We start from the raw sequence: 14110 nt of genomic DNA, 5'->3' as shown, positions 1-14110 counted from the left end.
CGTTTCCTGTAGGGAGGATCGAGGTGTGCGCATTGTATGTTTCTCGAATTCGTAAAGGATATAAACCCCGAAAATGAACGTAATCACGGCCATTAGGTTGTATATTAACAAAATGATCGAAGAATGTGGCATAGGGATGAAAGTACTGCTTATGGATAAGGAGACTGTAAGTGTCTACGTCATCTGAAATGTTTGTTTACATATCGCACGCGCCGTTTAACGGATCTTTTAGTGGTTTTTAAGTAGTTTTCTAGACGAAATTAAATCCGTATGCATTCTGCTGCTTTATCTTATATATAAAATTCTCGTGTCACAATGTTAGTTACCTTACTCCTCCGAAACGGCTTTACCGATTTTTACCAAATTTGATATGCATATTCAGTAGGTCTGAGAATCGGCTACTATCTATTTTTCATACCCCTACACCATCTCCCCCCTTTCAAAAATATATTTATATATAAATTAAGGCTTTTATGTCCAACAGATGGCGCTACCTTCCGACGAACTAAGTTTGCTTTTCTGTCAGGCATTATGCTTTTCTGTGAGAATGGACTGAAGCAGATCATTTTCTATCTATCTATATAAATAATATATAACGTTCGTTTGTTCTTTTCTATGTTGTTTATATTAGTTTTAGTTTACGTTGTTTAGCATCGCGCGTGAGTTCTTTTGTATTTTATTTAAATTTGAAATTGGTTATTCGGAACAGTATTCGAATGTTGTTAGCCTGACGATGGCCATGGAATGGGCCGAAAACGTTTGTTTATGATTAAAGTTAAAGGTTCTCAGCATCAAGGTGTTGTTGTCTTACAGTGTAATAGAGTCTGAGTGAGGTTAGGAGAATAACTATTAATTATTCCTATTTTATTAAAATTATTACTTAATATAAATATTAATATAAATAAAATATAACGTTCGTTTGTTCCTACCGATTCCTTTGAAATTTTGACACAACGTTGCATTCGAATACGCACGTGTTTTTATATAATATACATGTCGAAATTCCCCCCAGTGGGGGGAGATGGACGGGATTAAGGCTTACCGTGAAGAACTCGGCTTCTATTATACTATTTTACATGCGTTTTTTGCGTTTTTAATTGCGTTTTAATAGGTTACGTCAACAGAATATACACTAAAAAGGGATTTTTCGATATTCCCCAGCGGGAAAAGTGACGGGATTAAGGCTTACTGTGAAGAACTCGGCTTTTATTATACTATTTTAGATGCGTTTTTGATTGCGTTTTAATAGGGTACGTCAAAAGAATATACACTAAGAAGGAATTTTTTGAAATTTCCCCCACGGGGGAAGTGTTACACATTTATAATAGATACATTTTGAGCCACAACAACGCGTGGCCGGGTCAGCTAGTCTTATATATAAAATTCTCGTGTCACAATGTTAGTTACCTTACTCCTCCGAAACGGCTTTACCGATTTTCACCAAATTTTATATGCATATTCAGTAGGTCTGAGAATCGGCTACTATCTATTCTTCATACCCCTACACCATTTCCCCCCTTTCAAAAATATATTTATATATGGATTAAGGCTTTTATGTCCAACAGATGGCGCTAACTTCCGACGACCTAAGTTTGCTTTTCTGTGAGAATGGACTGAAGCAGATCATTTTCTATCTATCTATATAAATAAAATATAACGTTCGTTTGTTCCTACCGATTCCTTTGAAATTTTGACACAACGTTGCATTCGAATACGCACGGTTTTTATATAATATACATGTCGAAATTCCCCCCCAGTGGGGGGAGATGGACGGGATTAAGACTTTATACCGTGAAGAACTCGGCTTCTATTATACTATTTTACGTGCGGTTTTTTGCGTTTTTAATTGCGTTTTAATAGGTTACGTCAACAGAATATACACTAAAAAGGGATTTTTCGATATTCCCCAGCGGGAAAAGGGACGGGATTAAGGCTTGCTGTGAAGAACTCTGCTTTTATTATACTCAGCTTTTAGATGCGTTTTTGATTGCGTTTTAATAGGGTACGTCAAGAGAATGTACACTAAGAAGGGATTTTTTGAAATCCCCCACGGGGAATGTATACATTTATAATAGATACATTTTGAGCCACAACAACGCGTGGCCGGGTCAGCTAGAAATTACCTAGAAATAATTTATATGGCAAAACAACGTTTGCCGGGTCAGCTAGTATTTGATATATAATGCATTAGCTTACGTAAACGGTTCAGTGATCGAACGTCTTGGAAGGAGTTACTTTTAGGCCATTTTTACTGTGTACCAATTATACAAATCGGCTAAAAGTAACTTTTACTCGTGTATTTTAATTAGGATTCGTTGTTAATATATGTACCAGGCACCGCTTTATAGTTGGGTGGAAATATATTCGTATACAATACTTCGTACCGGGCGGAACTAGGATTGACGGAGATGCCGGCACCCTCTCTTGTTTGGGACAATGCGTGATGAGTTTGCCCACTTTGCTGCTAGCCTACCTTCTCTCTTAGACGTCCGCTTCTCTTGGTCTCCGGGCAAGTGCCCCGCTTCCCTTGTTGCGTCCCTGCTTGGTACGTGGAGGGATTCGGATTTAAGATTTTGCGGATGTTTTTAAATCTGTACTCGATAACCTTACATTATAGATGAAGTTAACTCGATAGCTAGAACCGGTAGTGTCTTTGACACCGTGGACCAATGCAAACACCTAAGTGTCTTGACATATTATTAAGAACTATCTGGATTGATTCTAGTTACAAATTCTATACGTCTCCTTATCATAAAGGATACAAGCATTCAAAACAAACTCTTAAAGAATAAGCATTCTGTTTCTAATAGCCTAAGATGAAAGAAAACAAGATTATTCTAAAAATCAAACTGTTTTTGGACAGTAATCGAAATCCTTGCAAATTTTCTGCTGAATATTTGAGTGAACAAAGCTCAGCAAGTATGCAAATTAAGATCTTTTTAGTTAATCACATAAAAAGTTTTTATTTGGCTGTAAAAGGATGTTTTCTTTCTCAAGTTACGGGCAATCAAAATGTGGCTTTGGTTCCACCCTAATAATTTTTACTCAGACTTTGGTGAAGATTTGCGAATAGAGTACATTTTATTAGAAGCTTATGTTAGAATATCCGAATTGTCCACTTGAAACTATCTTACCAAGTTTTATATTGTAATTGATCTTAGTCAAGGAACCATTAAATAACAAAGTTGGCTGTTTAATTACTGTGCATGTAGAGATGACATGATGTGCCTTCATGTTTTGGCTTACATCTTAGTAACTATGCGATACATGGGGCTAATATGATCGAATTTTATTGAAATCTGAGGGGGTCGAGCTGGGGACATTGGTCAATTGATCTTAGCAGTAAAAAGTAGAATATAGAATAATAGAGAATTGTACTGTATATAATAAATATTATGTAAAAAGTTAATTATCTATAGAAAACAAATACAAGGATTAATACTTCCTATGGTGTATAGCCTACAGAATGTGATTTTGGCACGTGACTTAGATTTTCAAGAAATATTAAGTTCAATTTCTCATACCAAAGAGAGGAAAATCTCGTATATCTACCACATTTTGAGACTAAAAGGTGGAGAACTTCAAACTCTGGCCAACAAACTGACAACTGTTTTCGAAGGCGGATTCTCAGTCAGAAAGACAAAGAGTTGGCAACTGTAAGATATCATTTACTACTCCATCTTTGCTACCCTGATGACGATTGGTCAAATTCGGCCCCGTCTTGTGGTTCATAATATGCTAGAGTTGTGTTGACAATCCAGCAAAGTCAATAATTATGATTGCATAAAATAGCTTTCTAAGACAATGTTTATCTCCGATAGTTCCCTTGTAACTATATATTAGTGATGCTCTTCAAGCTTTATATTCATATTTAGTTTTAAATTTGTTTTTCTCATTAGAAACACTTATTTTAAATGCTATTTTATAAAAATTTTTTTATTGGTTTTTCACTTAAATTTTCATCAAATATTTTATGTTGTTTGGCAGTACAGGAGACAAGTTTTAGAAGGAAATATTTACCGAAAGGTCCTCTTGTGTCAATGTTGTGCTGACTGCCGACTAAAGAATGATTTACAGTCCTTGCACATGCTGCTTAAGAACAGCGATGTTTTGAGAAATATGACGTAAGTAGACATGATAGAGTGTATTTACTCATTAGACAAGCCTTACATGGTACAGTTTACCACTTTTATAGTCTATAAGTAACAGAATAATAAATATTTATGTATCTAAACATAGAAAAGGCAGATTATGCAATGGTGCGGCTTAAGAACTGCTGCAAGTTATCCATACAAACTTACAGTAATTACAGCACTATCTAATGATTTTGTAATATTGTTTAAGCAATAAATAAGAGAATTTGCAGGGTTATATGCTAAAATTGTAACGGAATCAGTTGGAGAAAGGACAGTTTCTTATCCATTTACTTAATTGATGTCGGAAAAAATGTGCAGGCTTATCTTTTTCTCGACTGTACGAGTAAGCTGTACATCCTTTTACCGAGATGGTGTGCTATAATTTTTACATTTAATACCGCTGATATTTCTATGTATATCTAAAATAATGTTATATGCTTAACATATTTTCCAACATACCTAATTGTGTGCAAACTATTCAGCTTGTCAAAGACGTAGAAATTGCGCAGTAATTCACAAAGTAACTGCTTTGGTAGTAAACCACTTGATCATCTTGTGCACCAGGAAATGGTTTATTTTACTTGGTCGAGGTTTGGCAAGAAGAATCTAAGGGTACCGAACACGTCGGAAACAAGCACTTTTTCGAACACGTCAAGGCTTTCGAAATCTATAAATCGGCACATAAGGGGTATTCTATTGACTACAAGGACACAAACCTGACATCGAGTGCTGGAAGTCCTAGTTTGTATTCTATGCAATGTAATGCGACATGCATTCTTTTGATTTTTGTCTTTTAGTTTTACTCTTGTCACAACTATGTGGCATACTGTAGGATCTTTTATATTTAAACTGTGTTTGGCATTCATAAATTTCTGTTCTATTTCCACTGGTATTTGAAAATGATTGATGTTTGGAACATCGACCAGATGAAGGTCATTAAATATGACCAAAAATGTTAGATTTCCAGTTTAATAAACATTTTTTTGCAGCTGTGCAAGGTTGCATATCGACGATTTAACCGAATTGCATAACAGCAGATTGCCGGATTGTCCAATAGTTACAAATGAAATTTGGTCAGTGTATTCTCTATTGTAGCTGTTACATGAGATCAAACAGAATTACGATAAATGAGATTAGAGTACTACCAGCAAAGATTTTGAGATTTCAACTAGACTCAAACTTGAAACTCGAGTCTTTGGAGTTGCACGCTTAAACTGTCTGAACTTCTAGCCGTTATAATGTAATTTTATCATGTCTAACATGCAAGTATATAATGGTTGATTTCTTTTTTACAGATTAGCATAGTAAGCTTGGCATTCGCACAGTCCGAGATCTTACAGAAAGAAGTATACCTGTTTGAAAAAATCGAGATGGCCAGTAAAGACAGGGACAGTCTAAAACATTTGAAGTGCATTGCATTTTTACGTCCCACCAGGGAGAACGTGGAGTTGCTGTCTCAAGAACTCAAGGCTCCTCGTTACGGACAGTATTTTATATGTAAGTAAACTCTATTGCTTTCAGGTTAAAATTTTTCTTACTGGATTTAATTGCAAAATGTTATGCTATTGAAAAATTGATCTAGCAGATGCATAAACTGACATACAGATACACTAGTAACTCTGTAACAGTAACAGGCTAGAGACGGGCTCACAGAATATTGAGGCCATACAACAGTGGAAAATCGGAAAAGACTATTTTGAATTAAAAGTGTGGCCAAAGAAGGACGAAAATCCCAAAAGGCATTTCGTAAGATGAGAAAGAGTGTAGCCTGATAGAGAGTTTTGCAATTCTCTACACTAGTATTTCTGAACTTTTCTGAGGCTGTGGAACACCATTCATATACTTTTTATTACACAGAGCATTAGCATCAGTATTGATAAGTTTATTAAAATGTCATTTAAAATTACTTTAGTCCAAAAGAAATTTATATATTATTAATACACACTCAGAAATGAAATAATTACACATGAAAAATTTATTAGTTCCATTTTGGTCTTGTCAAAATAAATATTTTGATCATTGTTTCATATCATGTCAGAATATCAAATTTAAACTTCAATATTCCTGTGTAAAATAATCAAAATCTCTTTTACCTTTCCAATCACTTTTTTTCTAGATCTAATTTTAGGTCTTCTCGGCTTAAAACTCTTAGGTTCGTTCGATCTTGGAATTGGTGGCAAGGCCGAATCTGGTGGGAACGGCAGTTATGCTTAGCCTGTTTCTCTCTATGGTTGCAAATTCGGTGTCCTCAAAGTGGAGTTTGCACAGTTGGCAAGTCGAATATAGAAATTCTGTAGTCTTGTCAAGAAGATCCACTCTTCCAGAATTTAAAATCCATTTTCTGCATCTTTCTTTGTCTCTCAGAAAGCGGAAAAAGGAAAGTCCGACGCATTTATGATAAGAGTTTGTGCAATCGATCGCACAGCAGAAACTTGGTCCTTTTAAAACGAATTTCTTCTTTGTATTGCTCGTCGCTACTCAAAAGTTGCGACATTAAAGGCAGTTACGAAACATCCTAGTCTGTCCCTTCGTCCGAATCAGATCTAACTTGGCGGCTTTTCATGTGTTTTAATGTCGAGTTAAGTAAACATTTCATAAAGCTTATCCTCCTTTTTGTATTCCATGTTTACTATTCTTGGGAAACAATGACATAATAAACTAATAAACTGAAATGTATTAGATAAAATAGAAACGTGGAATTGTCTACGAATGTGAAAATTCAAATAAATTTGCAATAAAAACTTTAAAATGTTTCCTTTTTTTTTTTCTTTTGTGGAACTCAAGGCCTATGTTCCACAGAATATTGGTTAAGAACCACTGCTCTACATATATACAGATGTAGAGCAGTGGTTCAAAAGTGTATCAAAGTTAAATTATTCAATATATAGTATTATTTGAATATGCAGTTCAACTTATAATAAGAGTTGTTTCTTATTAATTTATTTTCTTCCAGATTTTAGTAATGTTATAAGTAAAAGTGATATTAAACTCTTGGCTGAAGCTGATGAATATGAAGCTGTTAGAGAAGTAGAAGTGAGTATGTTATATACTTATATACATATTTTGTATGACTGAATTATTTAAGTCCATATTTATCCGTGGGATGTGTTGATGTATCCGAAGCCTGTGTGGTGGATTCGGGAACACCACATGCATTGAAAATCTGGTATTTTTGCATCAATTCTAATATTGTAAGCTCTTTTCTCTAGGTGTCGGTCATCGAGGCACATTGATAAATTGTAGCACAAATATTTTGTTATGTGATGGTGCAGTGTTACCCCAATTTACAGGATGGTGATTATAAATAGGAGTGGTTGTAATTGGAGATTGTCTGCATAGATAATTTTTATTATTATAATTGATAAGATTATGTTTAAATTACAGGAATTTTATGGCGACTTTGTTCCTGTTAATTCCCACTTGTTTTCGTTGAATATCGTGGGATGCTATCAGGTAACATCATCATTTACACTTAAATAATTTATGTTAGATATTCAATTAAAGAATAACATAAAATTTACAGAGACATGGTTGGAATCAAGTTCATTTGCAGAGAACAGTTCAGGGTTTGACATCAGTCTTGCTTTCTCTAAAAAAATGTCCGCTCATAAGGTATCAGGCCTCCTCGGAAGCGGCAAAGAGGTTAGCGGATAACGTCAGAGTAAGTTTAAGGATGCGATACTCTCTCGATACATTTAATTATAGTTATTAACAGTTTTAAAATGATTTTATTGTAAATCAGCAAGTGATATCTAAAGAGGCGGCGCTGTTTGAGTTTCGAAGGATGGACGTCTTGCCGGTTTTATTAATCTTGGATAGAAAAGGTGATCCCATCACGCCACTTCTCAATCAAGTGAGTTAATTTTATGGGTTAAATTTTAAAAATGTAACAAAAGCAAGTAAAAAGACATATTTTCAGTGGACTTATCAAGCCATGGTACATGAATTGTTAGGAATTAATAATAATCGTGTGAATTTATCCAAAGTTCCTGGCATCAGTAAAGAACTACAAGAAGTACTTCTGTCGCCCGAATATGATGAATTTTATGCCAAAGTAAGTATTTTGTTGCAATTAAAATAACCTGTTTTTATTTTCCAAACATAAACTAAACCATCACCTTGTAGAATATGTATCAGAATTTCGGTGAAATAGGAGTTAATATCAAAGAATTAATGGAAGAATACCAGAAGAAGACTAAAAATCAACAGAAAGTCGAATCGATTGCTGATATGAAGGTAAATACCCAATTATACATTTTTTCTTTCTAATTGTTATCCCATTTATTCACAGAGTCTGCTTGTTTGCATTGTATTCACTATTTCTTGTGTGGTAAAAATTATATTTTAATCAGTTAAGACTATCTTTTGTCAACCTCTGAGCTGACACTTGTGTTTTTAGTTGTGATGCCACAAAACTGTACAGTGTATTATTTCAGGTGGAAATCTGTCAGTTTTTCTACTGTTGACTGTTGTGTACTATTTTTCTATTTGCAATCTCATCTACAAAGTGTTTGTTAAAGCATTCATTGGTGAGCAAAGGTTGGCTGTTGCATTTTATTTATTTAGTGTATGGCTTATACGTAACACAAACAAAGCATAACAAAATGGAGTAACACAAAACCAGTAATGAAATGGGAAAGTAAGAATTAGTAAAACTATATACAATTAAACAATTATAAAACTGTGCAATTATGAGACTGCACATATACACAAGAATATAAAGAACGGTCAGAGCTGTAGATCTAATTCGTTTATCCACTTTACGACTTCTGTGGTGCTCATTAGAATGTCATTCCAGTCACCAGGGTAAGCCTGCAGTCTACACTCACGTGCAATGTGCTCAACGGTCTGACGAGGAGCATCGCAATCACACTCTGGGCTTGGAACTTTCTTCCATTTGAACAAAGAGTCTCTACACCTGCCATGTCCCACCCTGACACGGTTTAATGCAGTCTGTGTTTTGCGAGGTAAGTCGAATTCCTGGGCTTTTCCTCCACAACAGAACAAACTGTGCAAGTGGGGCCCCGTACATATTTCCCAATGGTTTTTCCACAATGTCATGTAGTCACCATCATGTAGCCATGTCCATCTGTGCTGCCTGAAGGGTTGGATTCCAAGATTTCAAAGGGTCAGTACTCAAAGATGGAATGTCTTGGTGAACTTGGAGCTGAGGATTTTTGTTTATCTTTAGGGACTCACGAACAAGGGCCTTAGATTGTTGCAGGTCAGGTGGCATGACTCTCCCCAGTAATGACAACCAATGTGCTGGTGTGGATCGTATGGTACCAGAAATCGGACACATCGTAACATTAAGCTGCGTATCACCCAGTCTTGTATGGGAGTTATTCAGCCAGACAGGGGCACAATACTCAGCACACGAGTAAACCAGTCCTAAAGCTGAGCAGCGCAAGGTGTTAGCAGTTGATTTCTACGTGGTTCCACAAAGCTTCTGTATTATATTATTTCTGATCTTAAGCTTGCCAGCAATGTTTGTTAGATGCCTCTTAAAAGACAGTTTGATCAAGGGTGATTCCCAAGTATTTAGGGTACATATTATATCTAAAAGGTTGGTTACAGAAAGAGACATCCAGTTTTGTATTTGCTAGCTGGTTGTTCAGGTGGAAACAGACACTTGTTTTGGTGGCACTTGGAGACAATTGTTATTTTTTGAACTAGTATTCCATACTCTCTAGATCATGTTCCAAAGTTTCTTTAATTTGCGCTAATTGACTGTGTTGTGCAGCTATTGTGATATCATCCGCATAGCAGAACTTTCATGATGTAGTAATTTGGAGATCAGAAGTGTATAGGTTAAATAGTAAAGGTGAGAGCACAGATCCTTAAGGTAGTCCATTGCATACCTTCCTGCCTGTGCTCTTTTTATCCCCCAGAAAGACTTGGAATTTCCTATTGCATAGCATGCTGTTGACAATATGGGCTGTTGCTCTGCATGGGATGATCTGCAGAAGTTTGTATATCACATCCTCTCTCCAGAGTTTTTCAAAATATGTAAATTCTACCTTTATAACCTGATATAATCAACGTACCACTAGTTAAGTATAAAGACAGTAGATTACAGGCAATACAAAATAGACAAATTAGTAGATTTTCTGCCTTATTTATCGTCGTCACGAATTGGCCATATCAACCTGCCATTAGATGAAAAATTTTATATATTCTCAGTTCTAAGATATTCTGAATTACATTTTATTTGAAACAAATTAATGAAAAATTCACAAGAAGTAATGTTTTCAAGCCACAGGAGGTAATCTTTAGGAACTAAAACAAAGGTTGCATTAAACTAACAAAATTCACATCTAAATTCACCAGGTTGCATTGTAAATTAGATAAGAAAATATATTATTTTAATCACTATAATTAAAAATATGTATTTTTCAGGCTTTTGTGGAAAATTATCCTCAGTTTAAAAAGATGTCCGGAACTGTGTCCAAGCACGTGACTCTAGTTGGAGAGTTGTCTCGTCTCGTGTCTACTCGCAATCTCTTTGAAGTGTCCGAAGTCGAGCAGGAGTTAGCTTTTCAACACGATCACAATGAATCGTTAAAGGTAATTAATAAACTAATTTGATTAATGCAATTAGAAATATGCTTATAGTATTCATATCACTGTACTAATTTATAGAAAATTCGAAGATTAATTAACAATGATAAGATATCCGACATCGATGCCATTAGATTAGTAATGCTGTACGTTTTGACTTACGAGAAACACAGTAATAACGATAAGGCGGGATTAATAGAAGCATTGAAAAAGAGAGGAGTTCCCGAAAAAATGATTAAGGTAACTTTACTTTGTTTAGTAATTAGTTTTAATTACGTGTAAACAAATAAACATATTCTACTTTCAGAGGATCAATTTAATATTAGAATTCAGCGGTAGCAAATATCGTACTAATGAATTATTTACAACAGAAAATGTTCGAGCGATCACTAGAAAAGTTATTAAAGGTTTAAAGGTAAGTTTAGGTATTGATTGTATGTCTACGAAAATGTATTTTACTTGATAGTTTTATTCCTTATTTTATAGGGAGTAGAAAATATTTATACGCAACACACTCCTCTATTAAAAGAAATATTAGAAGACGTTATTAGAGGTCGATTAAAAGAACCCGCTTTTCCATATCTTGGAACAATACAGCTGCGTGAAAGGTATGTTTTATATGTGTAAACTGAGACACAATTATAAAGTGTTTATTTAATTACATAGTACAAAAGAAGAGCATGCACAGGTTTAAAATGTTGGATTACTTTATGTTACATTTAAGGCATGTCACAATTAATAAAATTTAGTTTAAATGATAAGGAATTTATGCCCATATAAATAAATTCAAGTTCCTCATGGTTTTATCATTCTTCTCTTCCTATTTGGAATCCCTTCTGTTTGGTAGACATATAGTTTCACTTTTATAACTCAATTTAAAGATTCTGCTATTATTTGGTGTCAGATTGACGATTTTGCACACTGAAACCAATTCTTCTCAGTACTAAGGTACTTCTAGACTATCTTCTTTGTCTATCTCTGTGAATCCCTTCACAGAAATAGACAAATGGTGGCATTCTGTGACATCCTGCCAGACTTTCCTGAAGGGATTTGCAAAAATAGAAAATGGCGATCTCTAATGGAGGGTAATTAAAGACTACTGCCACAATGTCACTCCCCATTTCTATGTTCCATACAAATTTACCACAAAAGACCAGACGTGCAATTAATTCTAATTAATGTCAAATACCTGGAGTCTAAATGGAACCTGGGTATCTGTCAAGAGTTAACTGCATCAAATAGGAATGCCTGGTCCAAATAACAGGTACACTGAAAATTTCGAACACAATGAACCTCTGCAAGCCTTCATATAAGATATTGGGGTAGCAATTTGAAGGCACAGTAGTGTTTTCTGGCATTGAACTACAACTGTAAATATTTATGTATCTGTCTGAGACATACCAATCTACAGATGTAATACTGTACATCAACTCATATACCTAAAAGATATGAAATAGGTATACAAGTTGATGGACAGACTACGTCTTCAAATTAATTTTCGTAAAATTTCCATCCGACGAAATTCTACAATATGAAATAGGTGTTAAAGATGACAAAGCTTTTCAGTGTAATACATTATGAATTACTTTCTAGTATTATGTATGAAGAGGAAAAGTTTATTTCTATACCTAAACCCTATTGTTTAATTTGAATTATTCGAAGAAAGTATCATCCAGAGCAGTGGTTCTCAATCCATGGTCCGCAGAACACGGGTGCTCCGTGAAACCACTTCAAGTGCTCTGCGAAAAAATCAAATATACAATTAAAAATTGCTGCAAAAGAAAAATCAATACAATGTACAATAATTTTTGTATGGAAATGTAATCAGCAAACGCCAATGTCGTCATCTACTAGACCGAGGGCGTTTTGATTTCAATAAAGGTTTGTCACCACTGCTTTAAAGCCGACGTATTGTAAGTGTTCCACAGAAAAAAATGTCAAAGTTTAGTGTTCCCCGACTTCTAAAAGATTCAGAACCACTGATCCAGAGGCTCAAATCTGCCTTTGATGTATGCAGAGAATCCTCAGAATTAGTTATCTCAGTTTGTTTTCTTCATTAGTTATCGAATCTCTCTTTTCAGGCCACAAGATATTATCGTATTTATGATAGGAGGCACGACGTACGAGGAATCATTAACGGTGCATCAATTAAACAACACAAATCCCGGAATTCGAATTATATTGGGAGGTACTACAATTCATAACTTTAACAGGTAAAATATCTCTTATTTCTCTCTCTATTTAACAAAACCTTACAAGCTTTAGATTACATTTAAAATCAATTTCTAGTTTTCTAGAAGAGATTAAATCCATTTTGGATTCGGGAATTGGCCAGAAGAATCCTCGATGGTGATTTAACGACCAAACTTTGTTAATTTTACTCCACCGAGTACTCTCGATCTGTCGTTCGGTTGCTATATTTATGTTAAAAAATTAACTTAATGTTGTACTGTATACATTGTTATTTTTCGTTAACCATTCAAACTAAATTATCGACAGACAAATCATTATAAGTACAGAAAAATTAATCCCGAGTGCTTGGTTTCGAGTTACGTGTGCAGCAATATCAAGATTTTGATAACGTAACTATTCATTGAACTGTTTGTGTAACTATGCATGTAATTGGAGACTAAGTATTCTAATATTATTAAAAATTTAATTTTATTTAACTAATTCAGATAGAAAGTAATTTAAATATCTTGTAAATAGTGTAATTATAATTGAGGTATGAAAAATCAGCTTTAAAGTAAAAATTAAATCGAAAAAGTTTAAGAATTGAATTATCATTCCTATTTTATTATAAAAATTTTTGTATAATTTTATTTATTCAGACTCATTGAGTTTAAAATATACAGGAAAACCTCATTAAATTCATATTCCGATACTCCGATCAGACATTCTGTTCGGAAACGATCGTAAAATACGGTTCCAAAGATTCGTACTCTAATTAGATATTTTAAGAAAGGATAAGTAATTAAATGTTATTATCTTTAGAATTTAAATTAATTTATCAATTCTAAAACATGAATTTTTATTGATTAATAATAATCTGACAGTTTATATAGGAACATTCAAATCGAGTTTATAGAGTTGTTGCTCACACTGTCATTTAGGTAGAAGTTTTATGGTTTTGATCCATCAATTTCTACTTTTAAAATGCAAAATATATTTTGTTATAAACTTATGACTCGTGCAAACGTTTAATATTTTTCATTAATGTTAATTTAATGTGAAATTTATACATCATTCCATCATATCCATTCACTTGCAGTATGAGTAATAATAACCTTTGTAAAAAATTAAATTTCACTTATCTTGCATACAACAAAGCCAGATAAAATTTATTGTTTATGCTATCTGTTAATGACGGAGTATGATCGAGTTTCGAATCTGTACAGCCCTTTACTATAAAA

At 34.2% G+C, this 14110-nt stretch overlaps 1 protein-coding gene across 1 annotated transcript; it reads left to right on the top strand.

The window, feature by feature from the left end:
- Positions 1-33: 33 nt before the first annotated feature.
- Positions 34-13370, top strand: Vps45 (vacuolar protein sorting 45). Its single transcript, XM_067278172.1, has 14 exons — positions 34-166; positions 5432-5633; positions 7090-7169; positions 7521-7589; positions 7660-7797; positions 7879-7989; positions 8056-8190; positions 8262-8372; positions 10536-10703; positions 10779-10937; positions 11005-11112; positions 11184-11305; positions 12779-12910; positions 12987-13370. Exons 1-14 carry the CDS (start codon positions 74-76, stop codon positions 13048-13050), a joined length of 1692 nt encoding a protein of 563 aa, XP_067134273.1. The 5' UTR covers positions 34-73; the 3' UTR covers positions 13051-13370.
- The last annotated feature ends 740 nt before the right edge of the window (positions 13371-14110 follow it).

This window comes from Centruroides vittatus, unplaced genomic scaffold, assembly GCF_030686945.1.
Source record: "Centruroides vittatus isolate TY-2023 unplaced genomic scaffold, ASM3068694v2 contig_794, whole genome shotgun sequence".
Classification (NCBI taxonomy): domain Eukaryota; kingdom Metazoa; phylum Arthropoda; class Arachnida; order Scorpiones; family Buthidae; genus Centruroides; species Centruroides vittatus.
This window is presented reverse-complemented; position numbering and strand designations above follow the sequence as displayed.

Bases quoted from the DNA above. Each gene is read 5' to 3' on its own strand.
- Vps45 (XM_067278172.1), top strand. From the start codon at position 74: ATGAACGTAATCACGGCCATTAGGTTGTATATTAACAAAATGATCGAA. The intron at 7,170-7,520 runs GTGAGTATGTTA...TTTAAATTACAG, and splicing joins AAGCTGTTAGAGAAGTAGAA to GAATTTTATGGCGACTTTGT. The intron at 8,373-10,535 runs GTAAATACCCAA...TGTATTTTTCAG, and splicing joins AATCGATTGCTGATATGAAG to GCTTTTGTGGAAAATTATCC.